The sequence below is a fragment of the Triturus cristatus genome, chromosome 6 (assembly GCF_964204655.1).
Source record: "Triturus cristatus chromosome 6, aTriCri1.1, whole genome shotgun sequence".
NCBI lineage: Eukaryota > Metazoa > Chordata > Amphibia > Caudata > Salamandridae > Triturus > Triturus cristatus.
Window position 1 is genome coordinate 1,794,169,330 of NC_140589.1, and position 25,012 is coordinate 1,794,194,341.

Here is a 25,012-nt window from a genome sequence, read left to right on the forward strand (position 1 = left end):
AGGATCTTTTTCTAAAAATACTTCGCTAGATTAGTTAAAAGGCTTTAGCTAACATGAGACAGGGATCACTGTGTGCAGGGAAGGCAAGGGGGAGGGGAAGGGGGCGGGGAGCAGTAGTCCCATGGAACCTCCTGTCATTTCCCCCTAATTCTATTTTACTGTATTTTTTCATTTGAAAAGTCCCAACATTAATTCTACTCTCCATTTAATAAAGCGTGAAACTTAATTAGTGTATTGCCGGCGCTATACTTTTTTAAAAAATAAATGAAATGCGTGTTTTAATCATCTCAACTGTAAGTGTTCAAACTCTTGTTCCTTTTTGGAAAGGAAAATGATCGCTGCCCGCCGGTTTCTCTGAGATCGCCTTTACTTAACAAGGAGGTTACAAGGAGGGACTAAGAGGCCTCATTTTCAATCAGAGGCCGGCTTTTACCATAAACGATGACACCAGCCAATGAAAAACATGGACGGGGCTTCAACCCCACTTCTAAAACCTACACTACTTCAATATGCCTCGCATAGCTAGCAGCGCATACACGCTGCAATGCTGGTCTGCAAGTAAAAAGTACAATATTGCATAGGGGAAGGGAACAACAAGCAGGTAGAGGCTGGAGAGCAGAGGTGGGGTCCATAAATATATATCTTTGAAAACAAGAAGAATGGAGAGAGCAAAGCAATTGATGAGCTAGGGGGCAGAGGCAACAAAGACAATGAGGGAGAGCAAGGTGAGGCGCAGGGAAGCAACACTTTGTGCGAGTCGTGGGGGGGATGCAGCAGACTGGGAAGGGAGAAGAGATAAAGCAAAAAAAACACATCCACTTCCATGGAGTGCTAAATTAAACAAAATGTTCTTATTGAATACCCACCACATCAGAAGTGGAATAATATGAATAACCAATCAGAACAATGTGAGGCCTAAATGCTTCTGGGTGGGACAAAAAAAGAGGAAAGAACATCAGAGAATCAGGAGGGGACAGTCACTTGAGGTCATCCAGTTGTGTGAAAGGGCTGAATGAAAGCCTACTCTGTGCATAATGGAAACAATAGGTCTGGCTAACAAACAGCTAAAGGTATCAGTAGTTCAGAACTAAAATGATTGCAAACTGGTCAAATAAATGAGAGTGCCTTTGACAGATTCAAACAAGGAACAACACTGTAAATGCTGGGAGTAGTATGCTCCCTTCTTTCACCCTTCTCATAAATGGTGTGTCTGAACTGCTCTGACTTCATTTGAAGAGCTTCTTTAGGAGGTGTAGTGCCCACTAGGGGCTGTTTTTATGGTTGCATTTTATGTGTTCTGAAAGTATATAAAAAGCACACAAACACATTATGGTAATTTTAAAATGCTTTATTGATATAATAATTTTCACATTTGATTTCATAATGTAATCTACGCTTTTTCTATCTGCCATCTGTACATATTTGTAAATTAATGTGTAGTATTTAGTAGTGTGTGCAATAAAACAACTTTTTATTTTCTAAAGAAAAAGCACTGATTGGACAATGAAACAACATCAGTGTGGCAAGAAAGGACAACAGTTAATGGCTACCAGTTAGGATTAATTATCATAAACACTTGAAATTTATACTTCATGTCAGAATCGCGGCTCCAGAGAATTATGCAGGTCCAGAGCTGTAAGATGTCTCCATGTGATGCAAACTCAAGGGCACATTTACAATAAAGTGGCAAAGTCTGTCAAGCCAAGAAGGCTAACTATAGTGCAGCGCAGGGCTCGCTGCTGCAGGCCTTCCACTCTAAAATGCGTTTATTTATAACAGTGGACGCCATGTATTGCTTGTGTGTTTGCTGCAGTTTCTGTTCTCTGTTTAAAATACACAAGACATGCCCTTGTATGTTTAACGTTATAAGGAGGCTTACAGGTAGTGCACGTCTAATGACCAGGAGCCATGCCTTTACGTGCCACGTTTATCGGTGTGCATTTAATAACGTGTGTATTACTGTTTGACAACTTGTGACGTCCTATTGTACGCTTCCTAGGCGAGCTGTTATAAAGTAGCACGTGTCAGATTAAGGAATTATGCTCTTAATATTTACAATGCACGCTTGGTAATTACCCTATTTTATACACAGTGCAATACCAGTATTTGGCCTTTCTCCAAAGGTGAGGAGAGGGGTAAAAAAGAGAGAGATTTAATATTGATCGCCCAAGATAACGACAGCATTGTTACCTGGGGGAGACTGTACCCAAGAGTATTACCAAGGGTGACGTATCTGCAGGTAGTTCTGAGAGCTACAGGCCCGGAATTGAAATCAGAATCAGCAATGGCAAAAATGTTGAAAGTAGCACAACACTGCAGGAGGCCGTGAATAGCACGAGTTTATGGGGCATTTTGTTTTTGGGTCATGGCGGCCCATCCTGCTCTGAATGCAACCCCCTAGCCTGCAGCCCAATACCAGGAGTGGTAGAATGGCCAGTCCACCCTGTTAGTAGCTAATTGAGACATTCATACTTTTGAGATGCATGTAAAGATGAAGCAATAAACACTCGGGCCTATTTACGAAGTTGTCACACAGTGCAACGCATCAGGTCACTTTGCTACGTTGCATGACAGAGAAACGGCAAGAATACGCTGTATTTTGCAATACGGTCATTCCTGCCTTTTCCCAGCGCTGGTGCAGTTTTGGCAGCCTAGTGTCAATGCAGGCACCCTTGCACCATGGTGCAAGGATGCCTGCATTGCATGTTGGATTTTTTTTCTGCAAGAAGGAACACTTTCTTGCACAAAAACAATTCTGAGAGGCATTTTCCTCAATGTGTGCTGCAGAATATAAAAACACACAGAAAGACGAAGTAACAAGGAAAAATAAAGGTTCTTCTCCTTGTTACGCCTCACCTGAGAAGGCGTACTTTTTGCCCCATTACCAGGTCTACCAGTTCTGATAAATCTGGGAATGAGTAAAAAACACATGGGAGTTGCGTGGGAACACCCACGCAACACCCATGGAAAGCCTTCCCAGGGCAGAGTAAGGCAATGCAGCAATTTGTGCTGCACTGCCTTATTCTAGATTTATGTAGCCATGAAGGACAATGTAAAGTGTTCTTGAATGGATAAACAAATCTGACTTAAGGTTTGTCACTCTTGCACCACGCCAGAGGGACGCAAAACCACCTCTTAAATAAGCCAATAAGTTTAAGGTGTTAAAATTCACTTAACTGGGGTACTCTGATGAATATCTGTGAGGAGTAAGAAAGCATTGGCTTACTACCAGGTAGTGCCAGGAGTAACAGAGAAAGAAACAAGGAAAAATATGAGATGTATGTTACCGTTTTTTGAACAGTAGATTAACCACTGAAAATGTAATCGAACAACCTGAATAAAACCCAACAAGACATGGGCACCAGGTCAATACAGCCCAAACACCTGCATTCTAAAAGATTGAATTATAGCTTCCACACCTGCATTCTAAAAGATTGAATTATAGCTCCCACACCCGCATTCTAAAAGATTGAATTATAGCTCCCACACCTGCATTCTAAAAGATTGAATTATAGCTCCCACACCTGCATTCTAAAAGATTGAATTATAGCTCCCACACCTGCATTCTAAAAGATCGGATTGAACATGTAAAGAGCAGAGAACGTGGATGTCTTTCTTTGCATTCAACATTTCAATTACCATTGTAAGACATATGTAACACCGTGATTTTGAGAAACAGCTTGTCATATTTATTTTACTTCAGTTGTATAGCAGTACAAGCAGGTAGAGAAGTGATCTTGAATTGAAATTATTTTAATGGACAAATGTACAGTGTAATGTGCGTTTATTTTGACCCCTCGCCCTTTGTGCCCCTCATCACATCCTGGTTTCTGTAATAGGATTTCACAGAAACACAATTCAGTTCGGCATAGAACCTCATGATTTAAATGCTGTGAAGGTTTTTCCTTAAGCCTCCAGCTTATCCTTGGAGCTAGCTTCGAGCTACTTCAAATACCCAAAGGAAATTATTATGCCGCTTAAGGGCACTTGTTTTTAATTTCACTTTTATGCTTATTAAGACAGTTGTCTTTTACTGAACACAGAATAAACAAGCATTTGCAATGCAATATGTCTCGCATTTACACAAGTCTGAGCTATTGACATTGCAAATAACAATTTCTTTTTTTTTGTTTTCATTTTTAAAACATAAATAAAAGGCACTGTCATTTACAATGCCATTAGGTTAAACTTGCGTAAATGCGAGACCTATTGCATTGCAAATGCTTGTTTAATGTTTTTTCACCTGCTACAGTTTCAGCAGACGTCCCACTTAAAATGGATTATACATCTTTTAAGATGACCACCCACAAGTGTATGTGCACACACGTATGGTAGTCAAAGTAAAATGGGTATATAATATTTGAGCAAACTCTTTCAAAGATGGCTGCTGAAGATGCATGTGCATCCTCAATGGCGATGTTTGAATGGGTCTGGTCAAATATAAGGAACACATTCTAAGATGTTCTCCATAGATGTATTTCATCCACTGAAGAATGAACATATACCTTCTTTTTAATTCACTAGAATCTCACTAATACACCATAGCAGTAGACAAAATTCTATTAACTTGGGCTTGAAATAATTGATGCACTTCACTGTACACAATAGCCGTCCAGGAATTTTATATGACTTAAATATACATCTGAATATTCGCTCAACCTTAAGACCCCAGCCTTTATCAAATACTGTAAAGACTGTTGTTCATTACAACTGATTTCCAAGCACTCATCTGTTGATACTTTAGATGCACTTAGTTAGCTCTTTCCAACATGCTTCATACTCCACAGGCTATGCTTTTACTCTGGACAAATCATTTCTAAATCATCCTTGAGAGCACCATAATTGAATGAAAACTTCAAATTTGAAGGTTATTTTATTATGAGGTGACATCCATTAGAGCTTGGAAAGTTGGAAAAGTTTGCTTGTGAATCTGTGTTCTTGGATCATGATAGTATTGCAAACATGGTCAAAGCCAGCCGGTCTGGGTTATAAATGAAAATGGAAACTGAACTATTGGCTTCGAAAAATACTTATTAAAACATAGAACTGAAACTCTGAGCACATGGTTTAATAAAGTTCTCTGTTTAAGCATTGATTGAGGAACAGGGAGGTACTGCAATTGGTACACCTACCAACATAAGAATGGTATAACTCAATTCTACCAAAATAAAAGACATAAAAGGGGAAGACAATGAATCTCTTAATACTGCCCTCACACACCCTACAGTATCATGCTTCATCATTGTTCGGTTTCCATTTTCATTTATAACCCACACCGGCTGGCTTTGACCATGTTTGCAATACTATCATGATCCAAGAACACAGATTCACAAGCAAACTTTTCCAACTTTCCAAGCTCTAATGGATGTCACCTCAAAATAAACTAACCGCAGATATTTTTAATGAATACACAAAATCAGGTGAAAATGCTGAACAATTTATTGGCTGAATCAGTGGAGAAACATTTTTAAACAGAACAATGAAATCAATAAGCTTCAGTTTATTAATTCATCGATGAAAAAGTAAAGTGGGGGACACAGATATGCCAATTAGTAAAAACCACAAAATTCTAATAATTTCGACTTTATCTCATTCTGATGGCAGATCAAGCACAAGTAGAAGAATGCTTAATTTGTTAAGCAGTGTATCAGCACAGTGAGCTTACATCAAACTTTGGTTGAAATACACAAAAACAAGAAGTGCCCTGAGTTTGGACACTTAATCTCAGTAGCTTGAGTCATTCTATATAATTAAATTTTCTTATAAGACAAGCATTGATTTATATTCAGACTAATAGCATAACATATCTGTGCAGTATGTAAAACATATTCCAGTGACAGAACTTAGTAACTTAAGCATGTATTGCAATGATCTCTGCTGGACCCAAAGACCACAGATTCAGTCTGAGACAACCACAGTTCTACCAAAGCTAACATGTTGAGTACTGTTAATTGTGTAGTAATAACAATACATATGTCATCTTCACCGTTAGGTGTGTATTTGCAACACATTTATATGCTTTTGCCACATTCACAGGTAACATTTTAAATAAGTGTTAACAATTCACTACGAATAAAATTTGACATAATAAATCACTACATATGCTTTACAGTGTAAAAGTACATTCTTCCAGGCCCTCTGAGGAAATTGTGATTCAAAGGCCTTTGACCTGAGACAACTACCAGGAAAATCAAATCTACAAATCAGGGTCCTGGCAACTAGGAGACTAATGTAGGAACAAATGCGTAATATTGAGGAACTAGATAATTCCCGTAACATATACCAGAACATCTCAAATGAGTGCAGGTTTGAAGAATGTAGGACATGACATCTGTGGTGAATATAAATAAATGCTGTAGCAGGTGGTTTCGCTCCATCAATCTGTTTGCCTTCATGCCCTGCCCATGAATGACATCCCCGCAGCTAGCAGCCTTGTTCTCCAGTGATCAGGAATTGGCTGCGGAAAGAACAAATCAAACATTTAGCAAGAGGAATGGGGGATGAACAGCACAATTATTTGTATACAGAAAAATATATGTCCATGTATTTGCAGCGTGTGAAGCAAATGATTATTGTGCACGTGAGCCTGCACCTAAATAGATGTTGGCGGTATTTGAGATTGCTGTCTGTTGATGCTGTCAGCAGCAGTGGCCTAGTAGTGTATCATGGGCCTTATGTATGCAATGGAAATGAGCCTCCACCCCCCGTTAGTTAGTAAAATGCAGTCATAACTGAGGTGCAGAGGGCCATTCACTGCACCTGCTGCACCAATGACAGATGCGCCTCTGGTCATCAGTAAAGTGGGTAATGATTGATGGTAACGCAATACTGCACCATTTATCTGTGTTTTTCCCTTCTGTTGGTATTTAAATAAACATTTAGGAGTTTTCGCATTAGACTTTAAAGCCCTGCTGACCATCTGTACTTCCAAGGATTAAAGCGATGAGCAGCGGTGGAGAGAGAGCCTTGCGTCAGGTGGTCCCTGGTTCGAGGAGCTTGTGACTGGAAGCATGGGGTGGCAACTTGTATTCTGTCCCTCTGGGCCTTTTCTGTTACTGTACACTCATCACTTTCTGTCCTGCAGAGGACAGCTCCGCTCTTTTTCTTTTCTCTGTCACTTAGCAGGAAATTCCCACACCATGGGCCTTTTTACATAATTTTGCCGTAGGGCAGTGCCCGAGGCCTACCTGCTGTGCTGCCCTATGGCTAAAAGAAAAGAACAGGAATGTGCTGTATCTATCAGATTCCTGACTTTTCAGAAATGTGCTATTATGCGCCAATGCAGGCACTTTTTCATCATGGTGCAAGGGTACCAAAAGGCTCTTTTCTCTTTCTATGTGTGCTGCATTATGCAGCACACATAGAAATAGGAAAAACAAGGATAAATAAAGGTATTTTTGGCACTGCCTCCTAGTTATGATTCCTTGTAAATCTGGGGCAGTGTCAAATCGCCATTGGTGTTGCCAGAAACACCCACAGCAACACCTAATGCACAGCCCTTTAAAGCAAAGTTTACTTTGGCCCAGGATGCTGTGGTCCCAGCAATCCTGTACCAACTAAGGCAGACACGAGAAGACACTTACCCATTACCTAGGTAAAAGAGTACAACATGCTCCAATGGTAACACAAGAACTTGAAAGACAACTGCAGAAAGGAGTCGAAGCCAAGGCACTGCATTGGGTTCATGTGAACGAGTCCTGAGAAACCTACAGCTTGTACTCAGGATTTATTTTACATGTTTTCCTAAATTTGGATCTTGGAAATATTAGGACTCTGCCGTTGAGTTCGTTTTTGAGTCAAGCTGTGTCTGTTGAACTGGCATCAGGCCCATGCTTTAGAAAATTCTGCATTCAGTAAACAATTGCCATGCAGCATCACCTGAGCACCACGTCTGCAACTCTCTTTGTTTTTTCATTTCCCGCTGAGAAACTTGACACCCTCAAGTTGGCTGCAGGACTTTATAACCAAAACTCTAAGGCTCTAGTTGGTGTTTTTGAGCCATCATACCAATTAGCTGTGATTTGACATTGCTTCTTTTGGTGGCTCACCATGGCTTAGAGCAATACTTTAAGACCATTTAGTGACTTTGGATTATTTCTATTTCTATTTATTATTTTGCCGTTGTTTCTTTTTTGTTCATTAATATTCATCTTTACTTCATGTTAGACTTATCGTATGTTGATAAATTGTTTACACTTTGACGTACCAGTACTGTTGTGTAACTAGCTGTTGTAGATATTTCGCGAGCTCTTTCTCTGAGGACACTGTGCTGCATAGGTCAAGCTACCGAGAATGAGCCAACATATTCCTTACAGAATCAGTTTAAGTGTGCAACAGAGTATTTGGACCTAATGATAGCTCATCAAGTTCGTTCTCTCTCTATCCAGGTTATCATGCCTATTTAGTTCAAGTTTAGCTTTAGCGCCAATAAATGTAATCATAGATCCTTTAACAGCAATTGTTACTTTTTATGGATATATGTCGCCAACATAGATTTAAACTTTGCAGTTATATGTAGTACAATTCAGGGCTATTCAATTCTCAACAAGCCTCGTTTTCTTTCTTTGTCACCTAAAATAAAGGTTACTCAAACTTTTGGGTATCAAGTTCTGCAATCCCACAGTGGCTGATAGATTGCAGCAGACATGTTTAAGAAATGATGGATAGTCCAAAATGAAGGATAGCATCCCATCACATCGGTTTGTGGGCTGAAAAAATGTAACTGGGATTATGAGGAGATGTCCCACAGACCGTTGTTAAAGACCTATAGCGCAATGATACCCTCCCAAGTATTGGACGGAGCAGAAGGTCTTTACCTAAGTGGTAAATATGGCTGGGACCTAGATGAAGAAAAGTGTTTCAAACACCTACTGTCGTTTCCAGGCTCAGCAATGATTCAGGCTATTAGGGCTAAGCTAGGAATAATATCATGGAGTATGCAAGCTCAAATGGCACTGATAAGGTTCTGGAAACCCCAGGATCCAGGAGCAGTACAAAAGGTCTCTCAATAGTGCAGAAATGAGATTCAGCTTAGTAGTTTAAAATGGGACACGGAGACAAGTAAGAAATTGCACACGGTGTGTGAGAACCTGAATGTGAGAATTTGTCCACACTCACTCCTGGTAGAAACTACTAAGTGTCTACTGAGATCCCAAGGGAAGGAATTGGCTAGGAGGTTAGATGTGGAATACCTGAGCAAGAACAAATCTGTACAATTTATGAGGATGACCTGGCAGAATGAAGCCTGGTGACCATATCTTGAAAAGTTACCTAATCATTGGCTAGGTGCGAAATTGTAAGATTAAGAATTGGCATTAACAAATGATAAAATAAGAGCAGTAATGATGCAGCCCGATGGTAATTATACATGTATGCTAGGAACAAAATGTGATATTTTGCACATATTAGTTGATTGTATTACAGTTTTAGCCCTTTGGATATTATTCTTGCGTCCCATTTTTTTAAAGTATGGTATTGAATCATGGGCCCACGCTATAGACCTCCTCACTGATATGCCTAAACTTGATATTGCCATTGCAATTGGAAGATATATGAAGGCTGTGAAACGCTTTTTTATGGAAAAAGAACTAGGGGCATAGGTGCTAATTGAACTGGGCTTATTGTGATTTTAAAGGTTGAAATCTACCATTTTGGACGTATTTATTAATATACATCTCTAAACCATTTTTTAACTTTTAATTTATTTTTAGTAGGGATGTGCTGATAATGTTTACATTATGAAATAATGCTACTGTGATATCCATTGTATGGACATTTGTGATGCTTCTACTTTTATTGTATAGAGGTACCTACTCAATGGAATTATTGATGGAATTGTGATGATTTTAGGCAATTTATAAAAGATGTTGATATGCTATTCATGCTGTTTGAAGGCCAACGGTCTAAATAAACGTTGCATTTTTACTTGACTTGGCTTGATGGATATTGCATTGCCTCCATAAAAAATTCATTAAAAAATCATTCAAGTAATACCTTGCTTTCTCTGGACTTTTTCTCTGTGCTAAAATAATTCTTAAGTTGTATTTTGGATAAAGCATGCATTTACACCATTTGACATAAATATACTCATGCCTAAAGATTCTTTCTGTTGAAAAACATTGGGATAAAAGCAATATCCTCAAATACCACATAGAGGGAATAGACACATTCTATACAAGTCTAAGGCTAATGAAGAGATAATAAACCAGATGTATTTTAAAATACAAAATAATGCAATTGGTAAAAAGATATATAAGCTTGACTTTATAATACAACATTCTGGTTACATCCTTGCTCGTATTTTGCGTTTATTGTGCGGATATGAAGCAGACTCATTGAAACTTAAAATCTTCAATGTAAATAAAAATACTTTTCATATACTTACTACAGAGTCCCTTTTCACAGTTGTCAGGGCATGTACTGCATGGGATACCTGTTGTGTATGGTGTATTAAGTCTATCTTCATAATTTCCCCTGCAACATTGAAAAGAAATATAAAAATTGAGGGGCATCTCCAGGTCAGGTTTCAGCATTGCCCATCCCATTTATAGAACTATTTCGGCTCGAGTCACAAAGTTGTTTTTAGAGCAGGTCTGACTTACCTGAAATATAGTTATCACATTTTGCAATTTTCTGTAAAACACATTTTTCTACCTGTGTCTGTACGCATTTGGCTCTGAGGTACTCTGGTTGATGGCATACTGGGTCGAAACTTTTCTTCTACAAGTGGTATGTGTATGGCTGGTGATGCTATATAAGTAGGGATTGAGCCTTGCAAATGAGGTGTGAGAATGGAGGGTTTATTCTCCATCAGTGGATGATGTAGAGGATGGGTGGTTGTATTAACGAGAGGAGGTGGACTTGATGGGGACATTTCAGGAGCTTATGCCTGGTGCGAGCAATACCATGGACATCTTAGTGGGAGAAAAGATGAAAAAGAAATGGGAGATAAAAGTAGTGGGTAACAGTGGTGATGGAGTGATGGTGTCTTGCGTGGATTTAGGGAAGTAGGAAACTGCATGTGTGAGGATGGGAAAGTAAGCTGATAATGGAAAAGGTCTGTGTATGAGAGCCAGTGTCTTGAGGCCCCTTGTACTAATCTTTCCAAATAGTTATTAATGCTAGTTTTCCATGGGGCCTAATATTGCTATCAGATGACTGTAATGGTCTATATTGTGTCACGGATATTTCGGTAACATCTCTTTGGTGCCTATTACTGTCTCTGTTTTACCTAAAACATTACTGTGCTGCATCCCATATTGAGGAATAAGTCCATAGCAACAACAAAGAGTGTCATTCTCCTCCCTACTTGAATCACATAGACATGAAGAGGGGGAAGGATGCTCTAGCACTTATGGCCAAATAATGAGGACTTAGCCGAGAATCAATACTATGCCTCTTGGGCATCTTTTACAAGGGCCAATGACATACTCCAATCCATCAGTCCTAGTGGGACCCTCAAAGAAGAGAGCTTATACACACACAAAGCATTCAATAGATTTGGACAATATTAACACCCGTATCCCCTATCTGTAAAGGACCACAACTTTTGTAAACAATAATATCATAATAGATCCGTGACCCAAACCAACTCAATAAATCAATAACTTTTAAAACCAAAGACAGAGCAGATGAAACACTTGCGGGGACATGTATGACGGGTTTTAGCAGCCACTAACGGAGAATCAGGCCATTAGCGATTGCTAAAACTCCTGTTGGCATGCACCAACCCTATTTTGTGAGTCTGTAACCTATTACCAACTCGCAAAATAGGGTTTGTGAGTCTGTATTAGGAAGGGGCGTGCCAAGGGTGTCTCAGGGGGATGTAGGATTATTTTATGACCGGAATGCGGTCGCAAAACAATCGCTCTTTACCACCTACTTCAAGTAGGTGGTAAGCCAGTCGTAAACAGGAAGGGGTCCCCCGGGGATTGTGAATGGTAGCAAAATGTTTTTAAGGGCAGGCAGTGGTCACAAGGACCACTGCCTAATTTAAAAAAATTTAACAGAAGTGTTGATTTTTCTTTTTGAAATGCATCCTGTTTTCCATTTAGGAAAACAGGCTGCATTTAACTCAAAAAAAGCTTTATTTAAAAGGAAACAAAGACATGGTGGTCTGCTGTCCCCAGCAGGCCACCATCCCTGTGTTTTTAAGCAATTCTCAAAAGGTTGTAAATTGTGACCTACCTCATGAATATGAATGAGGTATTTCATTTAAGACCCTATTGTCTGAGACACATTAGTACATCGCATTTTGTGTCTTCCTAATTGTGAGTCACAAGAAGTTGCCAGAGTGCTTCAGTTGTACATGTGGCCCTTAATTTCTCAACTGGTGAGAGTACATGTGTGATATAATCTATTTTAGTCACAGTCTTAGAACTGAAGCCCAACAACAATTGACCCCACAAATTCAAAATCTGAAAGAAAACAGCAAAGACCCAAAACGGCAAAAGACCCTAACTCCATACACAAGAGTAAGCAAATATCCGAGTTAGATAAATGAAGTTTGTTTATTTTTGTATTTTTTAGGGAGTTTCATAGAACACTGAGTTTCTTTCTTCAGTCACTTTAGGGCATTGAGACCTTTGATATATATATATATATATTTATATATATATATGGCTCATTAGAGTCTGACCATTAAAACATTGTCCTGTTGTGGGAGTTAAAGACTACAAATATTTTTGCCCTTTCTACCAGTAACCTTAATGGAAAATTGAGATGAACGTCAACTCTTCTCAGCCACAATAAGTCAATGAAATCAGAGCTGGTTCCATGTGGCTTACAATGGTTCAGGACGTTCTGTAAAGATAGTTTCAGGGAGCCAGGGCTTCTAGCCCCTGCAAATCTATTTAGTTATTGCCATAGGAATGTGGCAAGAAATTATATAGCTGTGAAGCATCAACAAATGGCGAATGCCAGCACAACACCCCTAGAACATAGGGGGCCTATTCCGATGCCACCACCGTACCGGGAAAACAGGACCGACCGCCATAGGTGTGGCGGTCCCACCATGGATATTAGGATGCCACCGCCATGGTGGCATCCCGCATATGTTGCATTGTGGCAGGCGGTGCTGTAAGCAGCACCCGCCACAATGCAATATATGCATGTTGTGCATTTGCATGCACAATGTGGCAGGCACCGCGCGGTGCCTGCCACATTGTGCATGCAAATGGAGGGGAGTACCATGGGTGCACCCCAACTGCACCCCCATCCCCCCAACCTCTGAGGGCCCTCAACGGGCCCCCGAAAGCAAACTCCGCCTGGCTTTCCATGACGGGATCTCCGCCATGGAAAGCCCTGCACTGCCGCCCATCCTAATATGGATGGTGGTGTCTTGCAGACAGCGCCACCATATTGATGCCCTTTTCTACCCGGTCGCCTGCCTGACCGGCGGAAAACCGGCGGACTGTCTTTCCGTCAGCTGGGGTCCCCACCGCCATTGTAATTTGGCAGGGGGAAATGGTAGGTGGGTGGTGGGAAATTGTGGACTGATCGTCACCACCAGACGGGCAGTGGCGATTCGCCCGTTATCATAATGGACTCCAGAGTTCTCCAATGAGTAGCTCTGCTGCTGCTGGTCCCTCTCTAACTAGCTGTGAGTAGCTCCCCTAAGTGTAGTCACATGACGCGCTGGGCCTATCAGTGCATATATATGTAGTGTCAAAATTAAAGCACATGATACAAATATTCAAATTAGTTTAGGATAGAGTGAAAACATAGAAATAGGCCTGTTTTTTAAAATAAAGACCGAACCAATCATAATACATATTATGTGTTACTGATTGTGTTTTCTTGTTTGTGCTACTAACTGCAGAATGAAAGCATTGGGCTCAATTCATAGGCTCATAACTCACAAACAGAAATCATCCAAATTTGTATACTTGGAATTAAAATATCTCGAAAAAAAAACTTCTAGCATAGTGCTAAATTTCGAGTTATACTAACTAATATGTATAAAATTCAGGCCTATTGACAACATTAGTTTTGCACTCCTAGAATTTGTCTGTTACATCTCTCACTGATATACGAAAATGTGCAAAATGTGCAAAAAAGTGCTAGCGTGAAAGTGCTTAGTTACATAAAAAATATATACAATTAAATACATAGCAGCTTCTAGCAGACGTCCCCTGTATCGTCTCATATTCCGATCTCTTGACATGCTTAGTAGTTGTATACAAACAAGTCCCAATATCCAGACTATACTATTTGTAGCATCTATTGAGAAAAAATACGTGTTTTTGATATTAGCAGCCCATTAATTTTACATTTAGCAGCAAAAACTTGAGATATCATATATTTACAATTTAGAATTTTCATTGTGGACCAGTGTCCAAAATTCTTATGTAGAACTGGTGTTTATAATGTTTAAAAACCGGCAAGAGCCCAGTAAAACCCAGTAAAACCGAAGGAAACCCCAGATAAAACTAAGTAAAACCAAAACCCCACCAGATAAAAACATCACCACACCAGTTGATATATATTGTTAAACCACAGTAAAAAACATAAATATAGCAGCCATTGGACTAAAGTCCATACAGTTCCATAAAACAAATAGATAAAATCCGAGAGCTTAAAAACCGGTAATATGCTCCACTAAAACCAGATAAAACCTAGGAAAACCCAGACTAAAACACGGCTGAAGCAGGAAAAAAAACCAATTTAAAAGCAAACCTGATATTCATCATTACATCCATTAATACTGTCCCCAACAACAACATTCATAAAAAATTGTGCAGATCATCACTATTGTTGAGGCCATTCGGCATTTTGGTGTCAAGTAACACAATTAATTCTGATTCCACTTGTCTCAATCTTTTATCTCTATTATCCTCCCTGAAGTTTTTGGGTACTGAGCTGATAACATATTATCTGAGGTCATTAAGATTGTTGTTATGTACTGGTTTGAGATGCCGAGTCACAGGATAATTGGGATCTGAATTAACCACCACTCTAAGATGTTGCAGAATCCTGTTAAAAACTTGCAGTTTTGTGCTCTGTAGAAGCCCAGGTTAGATGTGCAGGACATCTAACCTGGGCTTCTATTGGAATTCTATAACGCATATTATCAAGCCCATTATCGCCGTTTTAGCGGCAGTTTCCTGCCGCTAAAACGGCGATAATGTTATCGCCGGTCTTTCTTATATGCCCCATAATGAGATTGTAAAGTGTCAATCTCAATATATTCATTATTAATGGAGTCGAAACTGGTAATGTAGCTTCCTTTCTTTTTTCACACCTATGATTTCTTATTACCCTTCTGTTTTCGGAAAAGTAAAATATTTACTGATGTAGGCTACTGACTACCTTTATGCAAATTTCTTTCTTCTTGGGAATTTATCAAGAATTTTCTTGGAAATCCACAACTGCGACACATTCTCAGGAGGACACTGAAATATGCACAGCTATATTTCTGCATGTAGAAATACAAAGCCAAGGAGCTTTTCGATTTAGTTCCTCTTAGCCATATTGCTCCACCAACATTTTGCCAGGTGCTCCATTTCCATGCCCATTCTAAAGCAATATGTACTCCTTCCATCATCAGAATTAAAATTATGACCATTTTTAAACAAGCATTTGCAATGCAATAGGTCTCGCATTTACAAGAGTTTGAGCTATTGGCTTTGCAAATGCAAGGCCTGTTACATTGCAAATATGTTTTTTGTTGCCAAAGCCCCCATGCCGCACTTTCACGTGCATGAAGGCTGCGCCCCTTCTGTAACAAATCAGTATCTAACGAAAGGTGTGTGGAAGCTATTAAAGTGAAACCGCGGCATAGGGGGCATTTACAAAAAAAAAGCATCTGTCAAATCTTCTAAGGAAAGTGGCGCTGCCTTAATGCACGTGAAAGGGCGGCGTGGGGGGGTTTGACAACAAAAAAAATATTTGTTTCCACAACCTCTATGAAGCTGCCGATCAGTGTCAGCAAGCGCTATGAATAAGAAATAGGAGCAGATTTTTAAAGCAGCAATACTCCATGATGTACAGGGGACCCTTCAGCAGAGATGTGTGCCCACAGCCTCCTTTAAACTACTGCAGCACTGCCATGGAGTCCTGATTCATTACAGTGCTGCAGTCCCTCTCTTATTACCTCTGACTCCGCATGATCTAGTGATTACATAAACCCTTGCACAGAGCTGCTCCATTAATCCAGGTCCCAAAAACCAAAGAAATTAGATAAAACATTGTCAGTTAGACCCTTGCCTACTAAAATAATCTGGGGAAATTTGTGCCAAACAATTCCTGACTACAGACTGTAACTCAGTCTAAGGACAATACATCCCAAAGGGCCTACTGGCTTTAACATATGATTTTCACAATAAATAATTCAGATCAGAGCTATTGGATCTGGCATAACTCTCAATGAATCAATCAGTTTTACATTCTTAATGAATTGGCTTGTCACCATAACAGCCTCAGGCCTACTGTGACTTACAAGCACTCTTTCAGCGGGAAGCACATAAATCCAGATCGATGAAATACAGTGAGAAGGAAGATTAACATGTGGGCAGAGCCAATGGCCCTCTGTGCAGTACTTTGTGAAGTTCTTTTTCTGTTGATTAAATCAAGTACAGCAACAGCCACACCGGTCAAGCGAGGCCTAAAAAGCATGTTGGGTGCAACTTACCCTTTAAAGACTAGCACCACAAAACAGCCTCTGCTGCCCAGTAATGTGGCTGTTTATGAATCAAAGTTGACACGTGGGTTGCTTTAATGGCCGCCTTAAGGTGTTTTCTCATCTTGGGCCCAAGGCAGACACTGTAGCTGCAGGGAGACAGAAGGGCTAGTCGCTTTGACCTCTGCCTTTTAACGTTCTGCAGTTCAGAGGTCACACAGCTGGTCCTTTTGGGAAAGCCGCTGAGCGGGCTTTTCTGCAGGTGCCACATACCTGTGCACCGTCTGACAAGGCCTGGCCCCAAGATACCTTAGCATTTCAATCCATGGCCATATAAACAACTGCAAGCGGCATCTCGCAGAATTCACAGCGGCTCTGCAAACTGCTTTATTGCTTTACCTATCTGCTAATAAAATCCAAAGCAAGTGCTCAAGTCCTGGGAAAAGCAGTAAGGAGAGATTGAGTAGTGTTCATTCAACAATAAGTAGAGTTAAATGGTTATATATGCTCTATTTAAAATGTAACCAGCCTATTTTACAAAAAACAACCATTGTGCACACTCACAAAGAAATGGGGAAAGGTCGTTTTTCGTTCACTTTTTTGTAAACCACATCCAGGTTTACCATTGATCAGTTTCAACGCAGCTCAGGAGTAGCGTAAGGGACACTGTTGTGAAAGAGACTTGAGAAACGTCTGGCATTAGATCTTCAAACTGCGTCAAGAGAATAAGCAAGACAAGCAGGGTGCTCATTGGGAAAAAAGGAGTTGCCCCCGCCCTCTTTCACTGGACCCCTCGCACATAAAGGGGGTTTTAAGACATGTATATTTGTACAGCGCATGTTCACCCAGAATGGTATCTTAGCGCTGAATAACAGATGTTTATTGTTTCCCACCTCTGTGGTACTCATGTTATTGACCTCAGAAGGATGAAAGACTGAGTGGACCTGCCAGGATTTGTACTTGTGACCATGAGGTCCAATACAGGCCCCTACATTGGACTCATTAGTCCACTAAGCCTCCAGACCCGGCGCCCTGTCCCGAGGCCACATTTCACAATATTAGTAAATGTAAACATCTGCAGTGCTGGGACCCGGGGTGATGCCTCTCAGTCTTGGGCAGAGAGAGTGGAGACCCCTCTGTAAAAGGGGTGGAGGTAGGGGGTGGAGACGGACTCAGTACACCCACATCCACACCTGACTTGTGTCCTACCCTAGGCACTGCAGTCAAATAAAACTCCTCTAGTTTTCTCATTGGCTTGCTGCAGCACTGCAGTGGTACAAATCTGAACGATTTTGTCAGAATGTAGGAGAGAGAAAAAAGAGCTCTTTACGAGAGTTTTTTAATCTTTCAAGCAGTGGGTAAACACCCACTTTGTAGTTATAGTTGTTGCTTAGGAGAACAGAGCCTGTTTTACTGCCAGCTTTGCTTCTGGTAAGCAAGGAGTATAAGTACAAAATGCGTGTTTACGCACTGCTTGCAGGTTTTCAAAACATATAATTAAAAGGTATTATCATTTAGAATGATCGCAAATGTGATACCTATTGCACTGTAAATGCTTGTTACCTTTGTCACTGATATCCTATTTCAAATCCTTCCTTATTTTTCCCGATTCTGTTTTTTTTGTCTTACTCCCAGGTAAATCTGTTGGTGAAACAAAAGACCCGGTTCTCCCCAAAAAAGTGCTGGTGCCTGCCACCAGCAACCACTGGCACAAATTAAGGGCTGGTTATGTTTGAATTCAGAGTCAAAGCATTTGTAGTTGATGGAATGGAGCAGGGAGCAGGCTCTGTTTGATATGTTTTTCCTATGTGCAGATACTCCTGTTTCTGCAGCGTGTCAGGGGTGAGGATGGCTGCTTGTTGGGTCACTCACTGTCTTACATATTTTCACCAAACCAGCTGTTTAACATTAGTTTGTGTGGTACACTATGTCATGCAAGTGCAAGCTATTTTGTCCTAGTGTGCAGTGTGAAGGAGTCATGCTTGTGCATGTTTTTAATTGGTCTGTTTTTCTTAAGGGTGTAGTGGTTGGCGTGTCTTGCTGCCTGGATTACTTTTGATTCACTGAGTATACAGATGTGGTTCCTATAAGTGTGGTCAAGCTGCACAGACCAATTGCTCAATCGTGTTAGTATTCATTATAATGGAATTTGTACATGGTATGCTTTTATGGTGCTTTTCAGTGGGTTACTTCTTTCTTATTTGAGGACAACGGTCGTGAACACAAGGACACTCATCTCAAGAACTAATGTCTTAATCAGGTGGACGCACCAGCCTCCCTGAACATCTGCTGAGGTCTCCAATGTAAAGTTGTACCAGGTTTGGACAGTCACATGTTCATATTGCTACCATGATAATGAATTACAGCTCGGCATCTGTGCCTGTGCATTATTTTGATTTAGTTTGCCAGTTAGTAAGTTTATTCTCTTAATCGTGGACAAAAAAAAAACAATGAAGTGGCTCAAACACACCTAAAAAAGTACAGCTTGCAGTTAAAATGTCTAATCTCTATATTGGCAGTTGTGCATGGCAATGACACCAGGAACAGACTGGAAGCCTCAAATACATCAAGAGCATTCTAGGATAGGTGGGGTCCCAGAGTCGTACCAGCCGAACCCACGGAACGCGTGGTGAAGGGAGAATATTGACTACAAATGGAGTGTTTTATTTAGCCCTCTTGATGCCCACCTGAATGTCAATGTATATACAAAAGAAGTTTTAAACAAACACACAGAGTGTTTTATTTAGCGCTCTTGATGCCTACCTGGGTCTAGTCCGCTAGATACAAAAGAAGCCAATTAAAAGTGACACATGTTGAAATAATTGAGCACGCGGATTTGAGGTAAGGGGGCTACAGTAAGCGTTTTATTGACTGCACTGGCAGTGAGAGTGGTTCAGATGCGCTTATGTGAGGATGTCTAGGAGGGATGAAGAATATCCGGGGTTTTATCCTGTCATCGTGCATAGATATTTTCAAGGGGATGGGAAAGTTCAGCTCTAAAGCGAAAGGTTTTAGAAATTGGGAGTAGGAAGTAGGCAGTGGGCACAGACTGGGTGCGGCTCGCTCACCCTCCTCCCGCATGAGCAGGCGGGGGATATGAGTCCCGGAGGGCAGAGCAAGCAACGGTTCTGCTGCATGGCTGGTGTCTCAGTTCCCAGGCGACAAGCCAAGGCAGGATGGCCCCAGATAGCTGGCACCCCTCCTCCCTCCCCCGGGGGCTACCCACAGCTCTCACCTTCTCACACACGGAGATGGCATTTTTGAGTGAATTAAGAGACGCCGGCAACCAAGAAGATGGACTTTGTATGAGCTGGCGTGCTGGAACAAATTTACTGTGCTCCCATTAACCCTTCCAGTGCCTCACTAAACACGGCAGTTTCACGACGCAGCGTTTACGGTATCATTTCACACAGAGTCGCAATCTTCGAGTATCGGGGTTCGATGAAGGATAACACTTGTGTTAGGATGGTGGGGGGAGGCCTTATAACATGAAGAGGAAGGGAGAAGCAAAAAAAACAAGTTGTGACAGGCGGCAAGCACCAATAAAATAAACAAGCATTTGAAATGCAATTGGACTCGCATTTACGCAATACCTATTGCATTGCAAACAGGAGTGCGTGTGGGTGGAGTACGAGAAGGCATGAACAACTGGAGTGGGGGGCAGGAGAGAAGGCACGAACAGCGGGAGGGGGACATGGGAAGAAAATAGTGCTCATGAATCACGAAGTAAAGGGGCAAGTAGCCATGGAAGGATACAAATGACGACATGGCCTTCATAAGGAGGGACTAGCAGCCTATTAAGCAATTGGAAGGCAGAATTTAGAAAGGACAAAGACACAAGCCAATAAAAAGTGAGTGGGGGAGTGGGCGGGGTTTTCCTCACGTAGTCAACTGCCACAGATCAACCACAGAGCAGCGCTTGCGCACTGGCTCAGGGCTCGACCTGAAAATGAGAACTATCTGCAAAATACTTGTGAATATTCACAAGTTCTTCACCAGCTTTTCTAGGTGGACCTACCATGAATCATCTTCACACAGGCCTCTGTAAGCTAGTTTACTTGTGTGTTAAGTCCTCCACATAATTTTACACATTCAAAACTCCACCACGGCTGAATGCTTGAATCAGATTTTACCCTCACAAAAAGATGCATTTGCACAGCAAGTTTTAGTTTTATCTCAGTACATCAAGATCAGTACTATCCATCTACAATAATATTACATCCACTACATTAACCTAAGTACTTCATAGTAGGGTAGTAGCTTCACATCGACATAACTAGAAAAACCTTGGGATGTAGTGCTCATATTGATGTACTGAACATGGCACTATTGTAAGGCAACATAACACATTTGATTTACTGGTGACATGCTCTAGGTTTCACATAGGTGGGAATATCTGTTTGAGAACCAATCCTTAAGTGTTTATATATATCCAGTAACCAGAACAACCTATGTAATGGCTTTGATGACTGATGCTGAAAAATTCACTGTATGTTTAAATAGCTCAATTTAACCCCTCCGCTGCGGCGGGAATTCCGCCGCAGCGCTGGGGGGGTTTGGGGGCAGCGCGGTTGCGCTGTGCTCATGACGGAGCCACTCCGTCATGAGCCACGGTTGAGCTGTGCTCATGACGGAGTGGTTCCGTCATGACTCCGCCCACTGCGCTAATCGCCCGCACAGGCGGGGAATCAGTGCAGCGTGGGAGGAGCGGCGGCCAACGGCCGCAGCATGACGGAACCACTCCGTCATGAGCGCTGAAGGGGTTAATATAATATAATTTATACTTGGTATTTATTTAAATGTAATTAAACAATAGCTGCCCGTATGCTCACTATTAGGGAACTTGATTGGGTTATTGTTCATTTCTTGTAGGTTATGCATTGAATTCTGTAATGAGTATCATTACATTTTGGAACTATTTGTTTTTCTTCTAATACAGTTTGTGATGCATGGTGTCTTTTTATTTCTTGACGTCTTCGGACACAAATGCATGTAAATCAATAAAACAATTCAAATTGAAAACTGCAGGAATCGTTGTTAAGAATTATCAAAGTACTTAAAAAAAATACATAAGTGTATTAAAGATAGGTGTGTACCTCCAACATGGAGGTGGCACATTTGTGGCACAGTATAATACAAATATAAAAGCATGCATCAGCAAAACAAAATAAACAAAAAAAGATTCAGCCCTAGCTTTCAGGCTGATAAAACTGGTTATTCAGATTATCCTTATAAATAATAACATTCAATATCATGTTAAGATTCACTTATTACACTCATCAAAATGGCAATATTATAAAAATAAATCAATTTAGATAAAAAAAAAAAATACTTACGCAGGGGCGTATTGGCAAACAGCCAGAAAAAAAACAGAACACTGCTGACTTGCGCATCCGACTTGGGAACTTTCATTCCAAACGACCTTTACAGTTAAAGATAAATAATCATTATTGGAGCATTGGCATGTCCTCAAATGCAGGTTCATGTTTTAAAAATACAAATACTCAATACATGCATTTTAACATTTATATTTACTCTATGGTTTGGATATACCTACTTGTTTTTTTCTTTCTAATCATTCCATCAGGTTTTATATTTATCCCAAAATGTAGTTAATTTTCTATTTATGACATTATTGTGTTAATAATTTCTTGTTTTTTAAGAGTTTTGGCATATTTCCAGTTAATCTCAAATTTTTCACATCATAACACTACTTAGTCTTTCGAAATATTGTAAGTGACACTATTTTGTGGTCATCAAATTCCTCAAATTAAGCTCATCTTTAGCAGATTCTTTGTGACAATGCATTTTTTTCCCCCGACTATCATGATATTTCACTGAATCAATTTACCACTGTTCAACAGAATACAGTCTTATGTGATGTATAAAGTAAAATCAGCATGGAGGGGCTGATTTACATTTCACAGACGGATAGTGCCCTGTCAGAGCGACAGTGTAAATGTCTCCACCACCCTGAATGAGTAACAGTTTGCCAAAGTTAGAAATGTCTGGCAGTCCGATGGACATTTCTAAAATTCACAGGAACCACTGTCAAGTAGTACTACTAGTAAAATAAAGTTTATTAGGACAATTGTTAATAAATATTCGAAAACAATAGAATACCTGTACATTTTAATATCAACTAACACCCACAACCCCCCAAAACTGCACACCTTATTCAAATACATCCTCACAATTCTGGTTAGCAGTGAGAATAAAACGTGCAATTCCTACTGCCACATCCAAATAGTGTATTTCAGACAGCAGCTCCAGTGCCTCCAACCTTTGAAATGTTTGGTAATATAAAAATAAGGGTCTTAAACACTTAATACAAGCAGAAATATAAAAGACACAATCCATAAGTATATAAGACAAGGAGCATTTTGCATTCAGTGAGCATGTATCGAATCCATTACCATTCCAAATATACAAGTGTTTTGTAGACTAGGGTCAGGTATCTGGGGACTGTAGAGGAAAATCAGATCCTGGCCAACAGCTTTTAATGAGAAGCTGATGGAAAGCTTTTTCCTCAGATAGGCCATGTCCAGAGAGTTGTCAATCTTTCTCACAGAGTCTTGCAAAGCCAGTTAACTGGGAAAGGGAGATCAGATTTCATTTGTATCCCAATGGGAATGCATTTTTTCAAGCTCCTTTATCATAATTCTTTCATCCCTGACCACCTTCTTTGGCTACCACAAATTTCTTCCCAGCACAATTTAGACACATGTGGGACTTCGCTATCCATAGTTAGCTTATGGGAAATTTTAAAAAAACAGGAGTTCGCCAATGAGTTCCAGGCAACAAGATTCAATTCTCTTCTTATAACGTGAACCATGCTTCCTAGTGACAGTGCCAGACGTATCCTGAGAGCCACTATGACGGAGGTTCCTGTGAATGTATTGGAGCTTTGTTGAATAGCTCAGTCAAACATGAAGTCGAGTGGTAAAGTTTCAAAATGTTTCTTTTAAAAAAAACAAATCTCCAAAGTGGGATTTTGTTTTTGAAAATAAAAAAAGCAATGCTCCTCTCATCAGTGTAGCCATCTCCCATTGTGAGGGGGTCATTTTTAGTTTTTTTCTTCCACTAACCACTAGGGTTTGCCTTGTGTCCCAGCCCCTTAGATCAGGGATCTGTTGCAACTCAGCTATTCTTCTACTGATCATTTTCTGCATTTTTGTTCATGAGGCACATTTCATTGGTCAAAACTTGGGTTGTTGACATTATAGGTTTTGCTCCTTTCTGACAATGATGTCAATTGTATGGAGTGGTTTGATTATTTAGGACTGGCTCTATGCTGGACGTATCCATCACTGTCACCCATCTTATCCTCTTTTTCTTCCTTCTTGATGTTGTAATAAGTCACGGCATGGCATATGTCACAGCTAAACATGCTTTGGTTTCTTTCTGTTTCCTCAGTTGAGAAGATGTGTTTTTTGTACACCTCCTCTCTGTAGGGATGGAGTAGCGTCACGGACGCTTTATTCGTTCCCGACCCGGCCTTAACACAGAGGCTTCACTCCTCTGCCACGGCGACTGAAACCGTCTCCTGCCATCTCGCTACTCCGTCCCTGGATTACTTCCACACTTTAGCCCCAAATCCGTCATCCAAGACCAATTACCGGTGCGTCTAACTACATTGACACAGCTTTCCCTGGCTTCTCATACATTGCTGACCACGCGCCAGGACCTTTCTCCTGGCACTTACGCGCTTCCCTGACGCTCCGCTGATCTTGACTAATCCTGGATCGCTCTTATCCTTACCATGGACTCTCTTTGCTAGAGCACTGCCCTTAAACTAAATGACCATTATTCTGATGATGACCTGCAATCATTCAGGTCGAAACGCCGTCGACTACCCAGTCTAGAACTCAGGCACTGTTGTGGTCCATCTATTTACCTGAATGTCTTGTACATAAACACTGTATAGAACTTGCAATTTTGACCACTTTATCCATACTTGTTATTGCCGTTCACGCTGTTCCCTGCACCTTTGTGTCACCACGCTGCCCACTCTCACTAACACGCCCAGTGTCCACCCTGTGTGTTATGGTCACTATATAATCATGTACTGGAGTGCCTCTTAACTACTTACAAAATTATCAAGGCCTATGCGAGGAGAGGCGCCAGGGACTTGTGTGCTTGATTGGGCAGGGTGCTGCCTGGCGGCCCGTGCTCCTCGTACTCTAGACTGCACCATCGGATGATCGGGCAGCCTGACCCGGTGGGCGGAGGCCGTCAGACGCTCCCTGAATAAAGTCGACTGCTGCAGCGCTGCCTACCATCCGAGACAGTAACGTCTGTCCAGCCCGCGCGGTGCAATAGTCTGGGATCAGGTGAGAGGACAAGATTGCGGTCAGTCGGCATACGGACTGCTTAGGGCCCGTGGCAGTGAGT

The 25,012-nt window shown here is 40.9% G+C and overlaps 1 protein-coding gene across 1 annotated transcript in view; it reads right to left on the reverse strand.

Annotated features, from left to right (window-relative positions):
• Window positions 1–5,423: 5,423 nt before the first annotated feature.
• Window positions 5,424–25,012, reverse strand: part of LOC146822018 (serotriflin-like) — a 121,871-nt gene continuing 102,282 nt past the window's right edge. The window contains exons 4-6 of the mRNA XM_085609953.1: window positions 21,955–22,040; window positions 10,385–10,473; window positions 5,424–6,457 (exon numbers count right to left, since the gene is read on the reverse strand). Coding sequence (XP_085466079.1) covers window positions 6,447–6,457; window positions 10,385–10,473; window positions 21,955–22,040 — 186 coding nt within the window. The 3' untranslated portion in view covers window positions 5,424–6,446. The remainder of the gene's footprint in view (window positions 6,458–10,384; window positions 10,474–21,954; window positions 22,041–25,012) is intronic.